Source organism: Pelobates fuscus, chromosome 1, assembly GCF_036172605.1.
Source record: "Pelobates fuscus isolate aPelFus1 chromosome 1, aPelFus1.pri, whole genome shotgun sequence".
Lineage (NCBI taxonomy): Eukaryota > Metazoa > Chordata > Amphibia > Anura > Pelobatidae > Pelobates > Pelobates fuscus.
This window is the reverse complement of record NC_086317.1, coordinates 246,218,094-246,237,131: the sequence shown is the minus strand read 5'-3', so window position 1 is coordinate 246,237,131 and position 19,038 is coordinate 246,218,094. Positions and strand designations below refer to the sequence as shown.

At 42.2% G+C, this 19,038-nt stretch overlaps 1 protein-coding gene across 4 annotated transcripts in view; it reads left to right on the top strand.

The window, feature by feature from the left end:
- Positions 1–19,038, top strand: part of KCNQ4 (potassium voltage-gated channel subfamily Q member 4) — a 183,586-nt gene that overhangs the window by 142,415 nt on the left and 22,133 nt on the right. For all 4 annotated transcript variants that reach the window (XM_063456365.1, XM_063456360.1, XM_063456370.1 and 1 more), the window contains exons 6-8: positions 8,904–9,014; positions 9,115–9,210; positions 18,488–18,576. In XM_063456365.1, the coding sequence (XP_063312435.1) occupies positions 8,904–9,014; positions 9,115–9,210; positions 18,488–18,576 (296 nt within the window). The remainder of the gene's footprint in view (positions 1–8,903; positions 9,015–9,114; positions 9,211–18,487; positions 18,577–19,038) is intronic.

The window sequence follows — 19,038 nt, the reverse complement described above, 5'->3', positions numbered from 1 at the left end:
TGGTTTGAGCGACCATGGAAATCAGAGTGTGTACCCTCGACAGCCCATCAGCATTACCTTGTCGCAGACCAGCCCTGTGTTCCACAGTGAAATTAAAAGATTGTAAACTCAAAAACCACCTGGTTACTCTGGAATTATTTTCTTTGTTCTGATACATCCATGTCAGAGGTGCATGGTCCGTTATCAAGCGGAACTTTCTGCCCAGCAGGTAGTATTTTAGAGAGTCTAATGCCCACTTAATAGCAAGACACTCTTTCTCAACAATAGAGTAGTTCCTCTCGTGTGGGTTTAACTTCCTGCTCAAAAAAAAGATAGGGTGTTCTTCACCCTGGTATTCCTGTGAAAGAACAGCTCCCAAGCCAATATCAGAAGCATCTGTCTGAACTATAAAGTCACTGGAAAAATCTGAGGTCACCAAGACAGGGTGGCTACAGATAGCTTCCTTCAGACTCTTAAAAGCCTCTTCCGCCTCAGGGCACCACTTAACTATGACCGGGGATTTGGCTTTAATAAGGTCTGTTAGAGGTGCAGCAATGGTAGCAAAATCTGGGATGAACCGCCTATAATATCCAATTAAACCCAAAAATGCCTTTACTTGTTTCTTTGTAAGGGGCTGTGGCCATTTTTGTATGGCTTCTACTTTGGCTTCCTGTGGTTTAACCAAACCCCTCCCAATAGAATAACCTAAGTACTTTGCTTCCTCTAAACCAATTGTACACTTGGAAGGGTTGGCAGTTAAGCCCGCTGAGCGGACAGCATCAAGCACCGCTTGAACTTTGGGGAGGTGGGATTCCCAGTCTGTACTGTGGATGACGACATCGTCCAAATATGCTGCAGCATAACGAACATGAGGTCTAAGAATTCTGTCCATCATTCGTTGGAATGTAGCAGGTGCCCCATGTAACCCAAATGGCAATACAGTGTACTGAAACAGGCCACTGGGTGTTGAAAAGGCTGTCTTTTCTTTGGCTCTTTCGGTGAGAGGGACCTGCCAGTAACCCTTTGTTAAATCCAAGGTTGTTAGATAACGCGCTTTACCCAGTCTTTCTATTAACTCATCAACTCTGGGCATTGGGTAGGCATCAAATTTTGAGATGGCATTTAACTTGCGGTAGTCATTACAGAACCTCCATGTGCCATCAGGTTTTGGCACCAATACAATAGGACTACTCCAGTTACTCTGGGATTCTTCAATGACTCCAAGTTTTAACATGCTCTCAACTTCTAAGTTTATAACCTCCCTCCGGGCCTCAGGAATTCTATAGGGCTTGAGATTAACTCTTTTCCCCGGTTCGGTTATTATGTCATGTTTGATCACTTTAGTCTTTCCTGGAACTACCGAGAAAACATCCCTATTTCTTCTGATGAAATCTCTGACCTCTTGCTTTTGATGCACAGACAGAGTCTCAGATATGTTCACTTCTGGCTCTACTATAGGAGGTTCTGCAGGTTTTAAAGCCATCAGGATCTCCCTGTCCTTCCATGGCTTTAACAGATTTATATGATACAACTGTTCAGGCTTTCCTCTCCCTGGTTGTCTGACTTTATAATTGACATCACTCACTTTTTCTATTATTTCATAGGGTCCATGCCAAGTCGCAAGGAACTTATTCTCCACTGTAGGGACCAGAACCAATAATACCCTGTCTCCAGGTTGGAACACTCTGACTCTAGCATTACGGTTATAGCTGCTTTTCTGAGCCTGCTGGGCTTCCAGCATGTGTTCCCTGACAATAGGCATGACGGTGGCCATTCTATCCTGCATTTTAGCTATATGCTCAATTACACTCCTGTGAGGAGTAGTCTCCTGTTCCCAGGTCTCCTTAGCAATATCTAATATTCCCCTGGGATGTCTTCCATACAACAATTCAAAAGGAGAGAAGCCCGTGGAGGCCTGTGGAACTTCCCTAATGGAAAACAGTAGATATGGCAATAAAAAATCCCAATTTCTTCCATCTGCATCGATTACCTTGCGTAGCATACTCTTAAGGGTTTTGTTGAACCTCTCTACTAAGCCATCAGTCTGTGGGTGATATACTGAGGTCTTAAGATGTTTCACCTGCAAGAGCCTGCACAACTCTTTTGTGACTCTGGACATGAACGGGGTCCCCTGATCTGTCAGGATTTCTTTAGGGATACCCACCCTACTGAACATCAACATAAGTTCCTTAGCTATTACCTTTAAAGAGGTATTACGCAAGGGAATGGCCTCAGGGTAACGAGTCGCATAGTCCAAGATGACTAATATATACTGGTGTCCCCTAGCAGACCTTACCAGTGGCCCCACTAAGTCCATAGCGATCCTTTCAAAAGGCACATCAATTATGGGTAAGGGTACAAGTGGTCTACGAAAAGTCTTGAAAGGAGCCCTGTACTGGCACTCTGGGCATGAAGAGCAATAGTTTGTAATAGCAGTAAACACTCCAGGCCAGTAAAACCTTCTAAGGACTCTCTCTCTAGTCTTTTCGACTCCCAAGTGTCCCCCTAATACGTGGCTGTGAGCCAACTTTAGTACTATATTTTGGTAAGTCTGAGGAACCAACAGCTGCTTAATGACGTCTGAATCCCTTTTTTCTACATGGTACATTAGGTCATTTTGTACTTCAAAATAGGGGAACGGTAGGGCTTCTCCTGGCTGATTAGCAACCCCGTTTACCACTTTAATATCATTTCTAGCTGCCACTAAAGTGGGGTCTTCCCACTGAGCACTTTTAAAATTACCTGGACTAATTCCAATATCAATTAGGTCCTTATCCTTGTCTGCGGTATTAGTAGGCTCCTCACTAGTTTGAGCTGGGTTATCTCCTATTAATACTGGTTTAGGGCAGTACTTTCTCCTTTTTCTCATTTTTCCGTCACAGTGGTCAAAACCCAAGTCAATATCGGAAAAAGGGAACACATTATCCTCGGCCGATTGACTAATTTCTGATAAATTTTGTTCCCTCTTTTGTACAGCTGCCCATAATTCTAGAAAATGAGGAAAGTCTCTACCGATCACTACCTCATTGGCTAATCTAGGTACAACACCCACTCGGTACTTTAAATCCCCATACTGGGTTCCAATATTTAGTTCCGCAGTAGGGTATTCCTTTTTATCACCGTGAACACAGATAATGCCTATTTTCTGTACATGGTCGGGTTTTACCCAAGGTATTATGGACTCTGTTACCAACGTTACCATACTGCCTGAATCAAGTAATGCTTTAGACATTTTTCCGTTCACAGATACACAGCATTTATGCGGGTTATCATCATAGTCATTGTTAACAGTACCATAACAGTTAAACAAACATGAACGGGCTCCCTCATCTTTGCCCATATTGCATTCCATAGGTTCATCCCCCAATGGACAGTCTTTGGCCATATGACCAGCCTCTTTGCACCTGAAACATTTGACCGTAAAATTTGTCCACCAATCAGTTCCTCTCCCAGGCCTATTAGACCTGGATGCCCCCCTGGTGTTTTGTGTATAGAGCTGCCGCTCTTCAGCTCCCCTTAAACCTTGAACAGTCTTACCAGGTCTTGCCGAATCATGGGGCTTAGGATTGCGAGGGTTTTCCTTTGAAGTAGGACATAGCAGTTCTCCTGCAGCCACATATCTTTCTACCAAGGCAATCAGTTGGTCAGCTGTATGGGGGTCACTTTGGCTGACCCAGCGACGTAGGGCAGCTGGTAAACCACGCAAAAAACGGTCCATAACTAGGGTTTCCACAATGTGGCTAGCTGAATGGATTTCAGGTTGTAGCCATTTCTGTGCAAGGTGTATGAGGTCAAACATTTGGGAGCGTGCGGCTTTGTCTGAATTATATGACCATGAGTGGAACCTTTGGGCACGTACTGCAGAGGTGACACCCAGTCGTGCCAAGATTTCAGCTTTCAATTTGCTGTAGTTACTTGCATCAGCTGGTTCTAGGTCATAATATGCTTTCTGTGGCTCTCCACTTAGGAACGGTGCCAGTATGCTTGCCCACTCACCAGCCGGCCATCCCTCTCTCTCAGCAGTGCGCTCAAATGCCAGAAGGTATGCCTCAACATCATCGGATGTGGCCATTTTCTGAAGATAGTGGCTCGCCCGAATCGCCTTTGGCTGACCCTTGTATCCTCCATCAGGGTCTCCATTCAATTTTCCAGAGAGAGCTTGGATTTCCTGTTGTAGCCCCTGGGTGACTTTTTGCTGCTCCTCCCGGGCTACTTTAAACATCTCCGCTTGTGTCACAACAAGCTGTTTCACCAAGGACTCAGTGCACTCCATCTGTGTTTTGGCCAGGACTTTAGCACCCTCTGCCTGGGCCAGCACCAGTTGCTGCAGGGCTGCACTGTTTTCTGCAGCTCTCCTGTTAGTCTCCTTTTGCACAGAGGTGGACTGGATCAGAGCCTTGATAACATCCTCCATGTTTAGCTTTAACTGACTTCTACCCTCAGGCTTACGTGGATGCCCGCATTCTCCACCATATGTAACAAACCACCTCTTTTACAGGTAGGGTTGTCACAGATCTTGCAGTAACCACCGCCTTCTAGGGTATATAAAGTCCAGGACACAGTCAGCTCGGTTTTCCTTTTTTTTATTCAATAAGAAAACAGGTGCTTCAAATAATAACAAAACAAACAAAATCCTTGCTCTTACTAGAGCTCTTACTAGACAGGAAATTGCTATCTGCAATTGGGTGGCTTTCCCACTTACCAATTTTCCAAACAAAAGAAATGTCTTTGCAACAAACACAGTTGTCATTCACTCTCCTAGCTGTCTTTTCCTCCCTCACTCTGCAGCAGGCTGCCCTCTTCATTTAAAGGCCTGTCCACTAATTGACTAGCTACAGGTGAGTGTCAATTTAGTTAACTCTTAAGTCTGATCTAAATTGTGGTTTGTTACACAGCAACTAATGCTGTTGGAGCATTGGCCCATCCTACTCTCCAAATACTCCGCCCCAGGGACCCATACCATGTTTTGCAGAACCTCAGCAATGTAGATTGCAAACACTAACATCTCCCTGGGGCATTTAACTGAAAATTCTCAGGTTGCAGTTTAGCAAATCCGGCCTGATGTATCTTCCATCAACCACAATGCCACTTTCACGCTCACAGCGCATAACCCCTCCAGTAGATCACCTTCACACTAGAAAAACATACTAGGCAAGATCCACTTCATCTGCCTACATGTACAATGATCTTTATCTAACTCTGAGTGTCCAACAGGGCAGAGCATCCCTCTCCACCCTCCCCTTCCAACTCGTGATTTATACCACAGTGCCAAGAAATGGCTCGACTATGAGGACCCCATACCCCGCAGCCAAACAACCATAGCAGCCTAGTCCTCTAGAAAACAGCGACAAAAAAGGGAAACCAACACCCACAACTTGTCCCGGACATTAGCAACACTCAACGTATCATCCTAACGAAAGTTTAATGGTATAGGGGTCACCCCCGGTGACTTGGTTCATGACCCAGACCCCACAGACGGGAAAAAACCTGAAGGAAGCTAGGGTCCAGGTACCCCCCCACAGTCTGGCAAGACATAAGACCAGACAGGTACACTTGTACCCCTCTTGCACCCTTCATCCCCCTATCCCACCCCTTTCCCCCATCCCAATATCCACGTCTCCACAGTGCACTAATTGATTCAATGACTTCCTCCCGACGGGAATCCCACCCACGCAGAAGGCCTGGGGAGCAGAGGTGGGAGAGGGCCATGCCCCGCGTCATGTCCCTGCATCTCTACCTCATTGCAGACACTCTCACCCCAACATCATGGCAATAAAAGTATCCTCACTCAATGTTAAGAGCCTCAACGCCCCACGCAAGAGGCACACGCTCTTCAGAGAACTGAAGAGACTAAATCCAGACATCGCGTTCCTGCAGGAGACCTTCCACAGATCTTCCACAGTTCTACATATGGACCCCGAAAGAGCATAGAGCACTCCTGAGGACCACTTGCCCAGCTATCACAAATTCGATCCATATATGGGACAAATACGCTATAAAATACGAACTAACAGCAACGACCTCCCCCTCACTCCCATATACCGAAACAGGGCATTTATCCCAGGCATGAGACCTAGAGATTTCAAAGGCCTAGAAAGGGCAGACCTTCAACGAGTCCACCAACTCTACATAGGAGACTAAATAATTCCGTTCACGGAATTACAAACTAGAACAACCCTGACCCCCCAGATTTTTTCAGGTACCTCCAGCTAAGAAACTATGCTAACCAAGAGTCTGTTAAAATAGCGCTCAAAACTAAACTGACATTCTTTGAAAAAATATGCCTAGCCGAACGCTACCAAAAGGGCATGATATCCCTCGTTTATTCCCACCCCTGCTCCACCACGCGGGAATGGGGCGCCCTCCACTACACCGACAAATGGGAAACCGATCTTGGGGAAACCTTAGAGGGCATATACTGTCAGGACATATGGGAGGAAAACGCCAACGATGTTCAGGTGGTATAACACCCCTGTTCAATTGTACCACATGAAAAAAACGCCCACAGACCTCTGCTGGCGCAACTGTGTAGAGAAAGGGACGTACGCCCACATGTGGTGGCACTGCCCCAAAATTAAAATCTTCTGGAAGGCCATTCAAAAACTATTAACCCAAATTATGGACAGACCTGTAACACTAAACCCATGGACATTCCTGCTAGCCAGACCCCAAGAGGATTGGCCTAAACCAAACCAACAACTGCTTAATAAAATAACTCTAGCGGCCAGGAGCCCAAACCTGGCTACAACCAGACACCCCCTCAGTAACAATAGTGATCAATAAGATTAAAGAATGCCATCTCATGAACCCATCTCATGGACAAACTTACGGCCCAAGTACGAGGCTCCACCAAAGTCTTCACCAAGACTTGGGAACCCTGGGAAACCTACAGTGACCGATAAGGGCAAGGTAGCCGACGGGAGAGGCAAATACGAACAACAGACCGAAATATGCCCCTCCCCCTTACCCCTACCCCTCCTTACCCACCCCCCCCCCAACCCCAACCACCACAGTTGGGCCGAGATGACCGGTATCCCGGCCCGCAGTTTAGTTTCTTTTATTATGTTTTTCTTCCTTTCAATTGATGTTATTCGTTTGTAAAAATGACGGTTGAAAGTAGCAATGCTGTCTTTATTTAACGAATCCAAAACATGTATTGTGACATATTTGTATATTAATGTCATCAACTGGAAAACCAATGGGCTCTTGCACGAGCCAAACCTTTCACATTGTCTACTCAATACCGTTGCAAAAAAAAAGAATTATAAAAATTTTTAAAAAAGTGAATGTTACATTTTAGACCAAAGTAGCCAAATAGCATAGATAGATGACTTGAAGAATTTGGCTATTTTTGTCTAAAGTTTGAAATAAACTTTGAATTTCCCAAAAAATAGACTTTAATGAATAACCCTGTTAGTAAGATTTTGGTTATGGCAGACTGGTAATCATATTATTCAATATTCTTAGTTTTAAAATACACATCAGCTGATAATAAGATGGTCAGTTTAGACGTCCATCCCGCTTTGATCATTAATGAAGTGGCATTGGTAAAAGTCTATAAACACATCAGTAATTGAATTTAGCAATTAGAAATTGGTTACTGAAGATTCCCTTTAAGAAAATTCATCTTGGATGCATGAAACACTGTATACATTTCATTCCGATGACAGCCTTTGGATTCTAGAAAGCATTTTAATCAGAAATAACCCATTCTGAAATATGGCGCATTAGACTGACTAACAGATATGTTTGCAGCTCGTAACCAGTGCACCCCGGCAGGTATCAGAGCAGATCCTGCTATCATAAAGAATGCACTGGAGATTTTTCACTGATATCAGTATTTCTGTATTAAAGTTTACTGCTCCTTCTCTATATGTGTGACACACCAGGAACAAGCATATAAAATGCTCTTCTGGTGGTACCTTACCCCATAATGCCTGGCCACTATGCAACATATACCAACTAGCCTCGTTCCTCTTTGGCGAAGAGTATCAGCCTTACTCTCTAGGGTTCTCAATAGATAATGCCCTATAGACCCCAGGGCACTCCAACTCTCGAAACTTATTGAACCGTTTACCCGAAAATAAACTTGCCGCACGCATATCTCTAGCAGCACAAAGGGCAATAGTTGAGGTCTGGTCCACTACCGAAACCCCCTCCCAATCAATAATCAACAAAAAGATATTGGAAACTATTTAAATGACTAGGCTAACAGCACAAGTAAACGATTCCCCAAAATCATTTCATAAGATCTGGGACCCCTGGCTAGATGGGAGATACATCACTCTCTTGGAAAAATCACACCGATCCTGAGGACCCCTATTCTGCGCATCTACTTTGACTAATGTTGAGGCATCGACACCACTTGAATACGCCCCTTTCATATATATATATGTTTTTATTTATTTCTCTTCCCCTCCTTTCCCCTCACCTGGTGGGAACCACGACCCGTAGATTCCTGGTACTATCTACATTTTCTAGCAATGGTGCAGGACAGCGACAGCCTCTCTCTCCTTTTCTAGTGCTTTTCAACCTTTGTCGTGCTTTGCACGACTCCAGCTTGTAAATAGTTTATAGACACCACATATTCCCCCATTAGAGTGATCTGTAGAGTACAGGATCAGCTAGCTGATTAGCCTTATAGCAGCTACCTCCTAAACATTGACCTTCCATTTATTGGCTCGCCGCCATTATGCTTTCAGCTGCCCGACTCCCCACCATAGTGTCTTTTTTATTCCTCTTTTTCTTTATCAAACTTTGGGGAATAGTGAAACGTTGACCTTCATCATATACCTTCTTAGAGTACTGTATTGTTGCAATGTTCATTGTGAGATTTTAGTCTGCTTCCGTTTGCTTAGTCTGCATCTCTTTGTGCTTATCTGTTGTCTCACCTTTCTGATCTATCTCCTTTTTTTTTTTCTCAGATAACCTTGACAACTATTGGTTATGGTGACAAGACTCCTCGCACATGGCTTGGCAGGGTTTTGGCCGCTGGATTTGCACTTCTGGGCATCTCTTTCTTTGCACTGCCTGCAGTGAGTGAAATCTGCTTAACCACTACCAAGTGGACATATTGAATGCTACATAATGTGTGGAGCTATCAACAATGGAACCTGGTTCTGTCTGTTCTTACAGGGAATCCTGGGATCCGGGTTTGCCTTAAAAGTTCAGGAGCAGCATCGTCAGAAGCATTTTGAAAAACGACGGACACCAGCAGCCAACCTTATCCAGGTGGGTAATAAAGAATAGTTGAGACATGACACCTCCTTGTAACAGTCCAACACTCAGTTTATTGTGGAGCAGTAAACCCGGGCTAATAGTAGTAGTACTCTCTCCTCCAGCTCTGCTTCACTCCCACCCTATTTGATTAATATTTCCTGTCCTAACGTGTCTTATACCCCACCTCCTATAGACTGTAAGCTAGTTTGAGCAGGGTCCTCTTCAATCTATTGTTCCTGTAAGTTTTCTTGTTATTGTCCTTTTTTATAGTTACATTGCCCCTGTCGTAATATTGTACGGAATCTGTTGGCGGTATATAAATGGCAATAATAATAATAATAATAGTGATTCAGAATTCTACATTAGGGTTAATAGGTAATATAGCTTGAAAATCTTGTTATGTTTTTCAAATGTATAAGTAATAATCCCTTCACTCTCCAAAAATCAACACACAACATTGAATCTGAAAAAAATCTGAATTCTGACAATTTGTGCTCCATCATCAGAAACAAATTGCAGTACTGGGTAAAGTTGCAATAAATTGATTTATTCCACCAAAGTGTGGACCTAGATTGTGTCTTCCTCCAGCCAGGGGTCCCAGTTTTGTGACCTTATCCTTTGTTTCTTTTGCACTTGAGGAGATTGAGAATACTTGGAGGGCTGCACCTGGGCCTGATTTAAATGGTATCTCTGGTTATGATAGTAGGAGTAGCCTGGTGCCATTCAAAAGTAATGGGCAAACCGTTTTGCAGTGGTTTGCCCTCTTATCTGGGTCCCCACACACACCAAAGGTCCTCTAATACTGGAGACATGCACCTGGCTTCTGCAGAGATGCCAATCTTGTCGGCCATTCATTGGCTGTGAGTGTCAACTGAACACTCTCAGCCAATGAAATACTTTGTGTGCCTTATAAATATGCACAAAATTGACATTAGCCAGTTCGGAATTGTGGGCTGGCTAGTGATATCTGAATGACACTGCCAGATTTGGAGTTACACTGGCAGCATATGCAGTGTTTTATGGTGAAATGCTGCACAAAGCACTGAAGTGGTCGAATAACCTTTTTTGTGGAGTGTTGGTACTCCTCACTGAGCTTTTTGTGCTTGATCCACACACAGCACAGCAATTATTAATAAAAAAAAAAAAAAAAAAGAAAACCACGGAGGGTCACCATAAAACCAAAAGTGTGCCAGATTCCATGTTCTTTCCCCTGTTTTATGAACAGATAGATATACGGTTTAATAACACTGAGAGATGGCAGATTCTTCTCTTTTTAATTAACTGAGGGAGGGCTTGCAATTATAGCCAGTCCTACCTCTATTCACAATTCTGTAGTAAAGGGGGTGAAAGGATAATCCACTAATGACCTGTATAACACAGAGGTCCCTTTCATGCTACAGTCCAATTATTTACAATCTAGGATTGAGCACTGCCAAACCTCAAACTCTCTACTAAACATTACACTTAAAATGTAAATGTGTTTCAGCTGCTACAAATTAATCAAATTCATTTTAATTTATGCCCAAACTAATTGATCTGTCTGGGATTTACATGTGGAGTCTTATTCAATGAATAAGGTTCCATAGTTAAATCTCGGACAAATCGAATTGTTTGGGCATGCATTAAAAGCATTTTGATTCTGTCAGACCAGCTGAAACACATTTTTTGCACAAGTCTACTAAACATATAAGACCCCTAAATACCCCATACCAAACAGAAATGTCAAGGCTTGGTTCTATATCTATATATCTCTGATACCCAGTCTCTACTCTCCAATGTGAATTAAAATTAATGTATACTTTGGGTATATCCCGATAACACATTCATTTTATATATGTTCTGTGGAGGAAGAGAATAATGGATTTTGGGGTCCTGGAGACTAGTTGCCCCTGATTTATCTCTACAGCTACTGAAGTATAGAAATATACTCAACCAGATCCTGCTGGGAGATAGTTGGGGGCCAAATGCAAGTTAACTGCAAACATTGGCCCCACACCTCCCCACAATGATCATGAGAAAAGTAAATATTCTAACTGCCTTCTGTATTTTCAGTATATCATGGACCAAATATATTCTTTCAAATGTAGTTTCATATTTTTTTCATTTGCTGTGTAAAGTGCATAGTGTTGTTCAAAACTGGCATTTATGAGTTACTGTAGTGTGTTTTATATAATTGCACATAATCATCTATAATAATATTTTCATATAACTGCATTGCTGTCAGGATATTTCATCACCCAGCACAAAGAATTGTCACATAGAACAAGAAAAAATAGACAGATACGTATTAGCGGACTGTAGAGTGGCCAGGATTAACATACAACGTACAGAGAATAAGCAATGTCAAGGATATAAGACAAATGTCAGGGATAATAGCGGTACACAGAATTGAGAAAAAACAAGCCAAGGAATACGGAAATCTGAATGGTTGAGACAAGAAAGCGATCAATGAACCAGGAATCAAGCAATTAAGGAACGCATTCTCAGATAACCAAAAAGGAAACCACAACAGGACACTGAACTTATGTAAAGCTCAAGTATTTATAGCCCTGAGCGTTTCCTTGATAGTTATGAATCCAAAAAAGAGTGGGTGTCGGCAATGATGTGATTTTGCATTGATGACATCATTAATTGGGTGTGTCTTCACAATGTCCTAAAAACGGCAGAGATACAGCATCTAACGTCAGAAATGCAGGTTTTCTTAGAAAACGAATATCTATATATTAAACACCAATCCTCTAGAAGAGCAGAAATAAATTACAGAAAGAATATCTTAGACATTTTCTCTGGCAATCTCCTGCATTTTGTAATGTCATGATTTGCCTTTCAACCAGAAAAAAACAGTGCTATGCTGTTGGTTAAAATGTATTATAAAATACAGAGAAGACAAAGGGTGTAAAACCCTGTATATATGTTAATGTTAACAAAGCACAGCAACGCCGCATGTTTTATAAAAAGAATATGTCAGGAAGCTGGGCTTTGATTCAGGGTCATTGTGACATATTGAAAGGAATGCCTTTCTGTACAGAAATGAAAGGTGAACACAGAGCAGACCTTCTCTGCATAATCACGATAGCCTAATTACATTTATTAACCCCACCCTAACCCTGAACCCAATAATCCTAGACACCCCTAACACTACAACTATAACCACTTTAACATGTTTAGTCCTCTTAACACCCTATGTAATCTTACTGTGAAATGTACCCCCAATAACCTTAAAACCCCCTTTTCCCTTACCACTTCTAACATTATCTTTAACCCTGCATGCATTTGCACAGGGGACCTACAGCAAGTTGCTGCTTTCTTCTGTGGCACTGAAGCTAAGTTTTTAAAGTGATATGTGTTACTATAGAGAGCTATTTGCTCTCTCTATCTATAATAAATAAGAAAAATGTCCATTTAAAAGGCACCCTAGTTTCAGGAACACAAACGTGTATTTCTGACACTATAGTTCTAAAACCACTGTTTAGGTGGTGTGTCCCCCCTTACCTCAAGTTTGAAAGGTGATATACTCACCTTTTACCAGCGCCGCAGGCCGCACCCCTGATCCACCTCCTTGGCTGACATCATCCAGACGCCACCCTGGCCAATCAATGCATCTCTATGGGGAAATATCAGCATCTTTAGGCAGAGCGTGGAGACGCTGAACGAGTGTGCAGCACTAAACCAGGAAATGGCTACTACAGAGGTTCCTAGGCAGCAATGTAAACATGTGTTTGCATGAAAAAGCCTGCAAGGACAGGCTATACTCACCAGAACAACTACATTAAGCTGTAGTTGTTCTGGTGACTATAGTGTCACTTTAAAATGCAATATGACCAAGGGAGGTTCCTAGAGTCTTCCTCAGCCCTGCTGTGTGCAAGCTAGGGGCCTGAAGAATGACCTCTTCTCCACCCTCCCTTTTGAGCTGTGGGGTACTGCCAGAAGGTTCCCAGTCCTCTATCCCCATTTAAAATAAGGATCAGAGGGTGCCTTACTCATTGGCTCTAAGAGATCAGTGGGGAATGCCCAACATTCTGTCCCCAGGAGGTTCATAAGGCCAGATAGTACAGAATCCTCTCTCCTATGTTTACTAGAAGCCGTGGATTCCAAGTCACCGGGTCTTATATCTCAGGCTCACCCTCTAGAGGCAAGAGGTCAAGTCCCTACCCTTCCCCCGAAAAAATCCAAAGGGAGCATGACCTTTAAAAAACAAAGAATCATTGTGTAAATACAGTATGATCATATTTGTTGAATTCTTTATTGATCTTCAATATAACAATGATGTTATATTTTTATTATTTGTTCACTATTGGTTTGAATATGACTTGATGGAGGACAGTGTTTTAGCAATGATTTTGTAACCCTTTCCTGCATTATGAACACCATCAAGTCTTTTAAAATATCATTACAAATCTCTATTGATCATACCTGTCATAGAGAGCAATCTCCATTGGTAACTGTCAAAGCTAAGAGAAAGACCCCTCTAACTCACACCTGATTTATCATCTCAGTGTTTTGCACATCTGATTCATACCTGCCTCTCTGTAAAGAGGATTACAGTAACCTTATGCACACTTTTTCATAAAAAGCAGTTGGTGGATCAGATCTGATGATGATATTTTGAATAATCCCATCATATCAAACCAGACTTTAAAGGGACACTATAGTCACCTGAACAACTTCAGCTTAATTAGGTTGTTCATGTGAGAACTATCGCTCCCTGCAGCCTCTCTCATGTAAACACTGTAATTTCTGAGAAAATACAGTGTTTACATTGAACGCTAGGAACATCTCCAGTTGCAGGCACTCAGTGAACCAGAGGGACTTCGGAGTTGATGGAGGCATAATATGCCTCCATCCACTCAGATCTGCTGTCAGCAGAGCACAGGGCAGCACTGTGCACAGCATCCTGTGATTCAGCGTCTCCTCCCTCTGCATGCAGACACTGAACTTTCCTCATAGAGATTCATTGATTCAATTCATCTCTATGAGGAGATGCTGATTGGCCAGGACTGTGTTTGAATCATGCTGGCTCTGCCCCTGATCTGCCTCTTTGTCAGTCTCAGCCAATCCTATGGGGAAGCACTGTGATTGGATCAGGCTACCACGTGTCAGCAGACTGCTTGTTTTTCTGAGTCTAACAGCATGCAGATTTATAGCTTCAGGCTTGAATACAGTAAGATTTTTACTATATTTATGGAGGCATGAGGGGCCCAGGGGGCTAGATGATGGTGTTAACACTATAGGGTCAGGAATACATGTTTGTGTTCCTGACCCTATAGTGATCCTTTAAAGGGCATATACTGAAATACAACGTCCCACTCTTTTAAAAAAGTACAGGGTACAGAGCTGCTTATGCACATTAAACAAGGCATTCTGTTCTGTCATAGCATCACAAGGGGCCAGGTTGCAATTACATGAAATATATGTGGTCTGTAAGTGGTTACTCAGACTTTATTGATTTAAGATTAAGATTGGACTCACTGAGATGCTATGTTAGTTAAGGGACACTGTAAACAATCACGTAGATTATTGCTTGGGATTGTTCTCAAAATCCCTTTCTTGCTTTAGTCTTGCTAGTCGATGTGAACACACTGGCTGATTCGAGTCATAATATTTGTAAAAAAGCACAGGGTTGCTATGGCAGGTATTCATGTTCATATCAAAACAAAAAGACACAGGTCTTTCCCCCTCCCCAACCTTTGGCCACAGCTGGTTTATTAAAGACCAAGCTGGCTGTGTTCAGAGGGTGTTATACCTGGAGGGAGATCCAAGGATGCTGGAATCTGTCAAATTCAGTGGGGAAGGAGCTAGAGAGAGCCCAGTATTGTGACATTGAGAGAAAGCAGATTCATTTTCTCGCCTATTAGTGGAAACTTACAGGCCCATTCATCAATAGTCATCCAAATACCCTCTAGCATTCCTGACACTGAAATCTGACCATGGACCTAGAACAGGAGGCTATCCATCCTTATGCACTCGCATCGCATTCTAAAAGAAACAGAATGTACACACTAATAATGAAAAACCCGTAACAGCTAACTCAGGCTTCAATTTAAAGGGACACTATAGTCACGAGAACAAATACAGCTTAATGTAGTTGTTCTGGTGAGTGTAGTATGTCCCTGCAGGCATTTTCATGTAAACACTGCCTTTTCAGAAAAAGGCAGTGCTTACATTGCTGCCTACCGCGTTTCTCCGAAAATAAGACCGGGTCTTATATTAATTTTAGTCACACAAAACCCACTAGGGCTTATTTTCAGGGTAGGGCTTATTTATTTACGGTACCGGTATGTACATTGAACCCCCCCTTTAATTAATCCACACCCCCCTTTAATTAATCCACACCCCCCTCTAATTAATCCACCACCCCTTTAATTAATCCCCCCCCTTTAATTAATCCACCCCCCTTTAATTAATTCACCCTCCCTCTAATTAATCCACCCCCTCTAATTAATCCACCACCCTTTAATTAATCCACCACCCCTTTAATTAATCCACCCTCCCTTTAATTAATCCACCCCCTTAATTAATCCACCCCCCTCTTTAATAAATCCCCCCCTCTAATTAATCCACACACCCCCTCTAATTAATCCACACACCCCCTCTAATTAATCCACACACCCCCTCTAATTAATCCACACACCCCATCTAATTAATCCACACCCCCTCTAATTAATCCACACCCCCCTCTAATTAATCCACACACACCCTCTAATTAATCCACCCCCCTTTAATTAATCCACCACCCCTTTAATTAATCCACCCTCCCTTTAATTAATCCACCACCCCTTTAATTAATCCCCCCTTTAATTAATCCACCCCCCTTTAATTAATTCACCCTCCCTCTAAATTATCCACCCCCTCTAATTAATCCACCACCCTTTAATTAATCCACCACCCCTTTAATTAATCCACCCTCCCTTTAATTAATCCACCCCCTTTAATTAATCCACCCCCCTCTTTAATAAATCCACCCCCTCTAATTAATCCACACACCCCCTCTAATTAATCCACACACCCCCTCTAATTAATCCACACACCCCATCTAATTAATCCACACACCCCCTCTAATTAACCCACACCCCCTCTAATTAATCCACACACCCCCTCTAATTAATCCACACCCCCTCTAATTAATCCACACACCCCATCTAATTAATCAACACCCCGCCTTTAATTAATCCACACCCCCCTCTAATTAATCCACCCCCCCCTCTAATTAATCCACACCCCCCTCTAATTAATCCACACACCCCCTCTAATTAATCCACCCCCCTTTAATTAATCCACCACCCCTTTAATTAATCCACCCTCCCTTTAATTAATCCACCACCCCTTTAATTAATCCCCCCTTTAATTAATCCACCCCCCTTTAATTAATTCACCCTCCCTCTAAATTATCCACCCCCTCTAATTAATCCACCACCCTTTAATTAATCCACCACCCCTTTAATTAATCCACCCTCCCTTTAATTAATCCACCCCCTTTAATTAATCCACCCCCCTCTTTAATAAATCCACCCCCTCTAATTAATCCACCCCCTCTAATTAATCCACACACCCCCTCTAATTAATCCACACACCCCATCTAATTAATCCACACACCCCTCTAATTAACCCACACCCCCTCTAATTAATCCACACACCCCCTCTAATTAATCCACACCCCCCTCTAATTAATCCACACACCCCATCTAATTAATCCACACCCCCCCTTTAATTAATCCACACCCCCCTCTAATTAATACACACCCCCTCTAATTAATACACCCCCCCCCTAATTAATCCACACACCCCCTCTAATTAATCCACCCCCCTTTAATTAATCCACCACCCCTTTAATTAATCCACCCTCCCTTTAATTAATTCACCCCCCTTTAATTAAGAATAGACTTAAAGGAACACTATAGTCACCAGAGCAACTACAGCTTAATGTAGTTGTTTTGGTGAGTATAATCATTATATGCAGACATTTTCATGCAAACACTGCCATTTCAGAGAAAAAGTAATGTTTACATTGCCCCTAGGGACACCCCCAAGTGGCCACTCCTCAGATGGCCACCGGAGGTGCTTCCTGGCTCAGTGCTGCAAAGCGTGGAGACGCTGAATTTTCCTCATAGAGATACATTGATTGAGTCTGTTGTCATTAGACATGCATGTTCAATTCAATTGGAAAATGATATTTTAAGTTGGATTTCATGCCAGCTTGTGGTCATTGTTTAACCCCTTAAGGACACGCGACATGTGTGACATGTCATGATTCCCTTTTATTCCAGAAGTTTGGTCCTTAAGGGGTTAAATGACACTCCATATGCACTCAACACAGTTTGTGGTGAATTTATTTTGTTATAAATTTTGAAATGTATTTAATTCTCCATCATATGTGAATAATTAATAATGTTTCATTACATCTATAAATCTCTGCAAATGTCACTTGTCCTTTAAATGACAGTGAGTGTGGTGTAACATGGGTGGGCTATTCTCTTTTGACAAAAGTTTAAACTGTTGGAAGGGTTCAAAGCCCAATATAAAATAATACAACAGTAGAATGAAAAACTCAAACCTTATTCCCAACATTTTACCATTCTAACAAATTTTTATTTTAAATTTATATTCGTATTCTTATATGGCATGTGATCAAATTGTCATGCTCTTATCTTTTGTATGGGATGTTTTTATATGGTAACAGCAGAGAGTACGTACACATTTAGACAGTCATTATATGGTATATACATACATATACCGTCATCTCTCACCGCATTTTAATCTCCCAATTTATGATTCTGCTGTTGTTGCTTTCAAAGGCAGTGAGCATTGTACTTAATGACTCACATGTTTTGCATGGCTCATAACTAAAACACTTTTTCTCCCTTTATTCAATGTGTTTGGGCTGGTGAATGTAAGTCGTTGTTGCCATCCGAGATCAGTGTGAGTTTGAGCGCAGGGCTTTATTTTGTGAATTGTTGCATACTTTCTACTTCAGCATTCAGAAATTTGATAAACTGACTTTATGTCAGAGTGGCAAGCTAACATTGAAAGTCTCTGAGCTAGGCAATTAGGCAATATACCACCAATGTTTATCTATGAAGATTGTATAAATGTGTATTGATTTTATACAACTGTCTGCAGTGGATGTTCCTGGAATAGACACTTCTGCTGATTAGAAGGGGTGTACACATCCCTTTAGCGACACAATAATCAGTTTGGTAAATTGGTCACAACGTTGCCTAATAGAACCAACGCGAAACTCTTAACATATTTCCTCTTTGTTTTCCAACCTTACCTCTGCTTCTCTTAAAAGGCTGCATGGCGTTTGTACTCCACTGATGTGAGCCGTTCCTACCTCACAGCAACATGGTATTATTATGACAGTATCCTGCCTTCCTTCAGGTGAGTTGTGTGTTATTAAGTATTGTGCAACTGTACCACTTGAAGGGCTTATTACTGGCTTAAGTAACCATGGGGTTTATCTAAAACGTCTTGATTAACCCTGGGCATGATCATACTTTCAGCCAGTAAAGTCATTTTCGTACTAAAGCTTTGGGAAACAGAGTACATGTGCAGCAATCACCACACTCCTGCTACAGTTAATCCAATGAATTTCAATGAGAAGCACTGCATTTCTCTTTTTGCTGGGGCTAATAATTTTGTAAAATTGCTGATTTATCTTGATATCAGCACTTTCATAACATGGGAAAGACAGGGCAAAACAGAGTGTTAAGCCCTGAAGGACTTATGTTAATGGAGGTAGATTTGGAGTGTTCCTTTACCATTTACAGTCAAATTACAGTCTATGCTGTCATAGTAATTTCAAATTTAAGGATACTATTTCAAAATGGAACCCCCTTATTT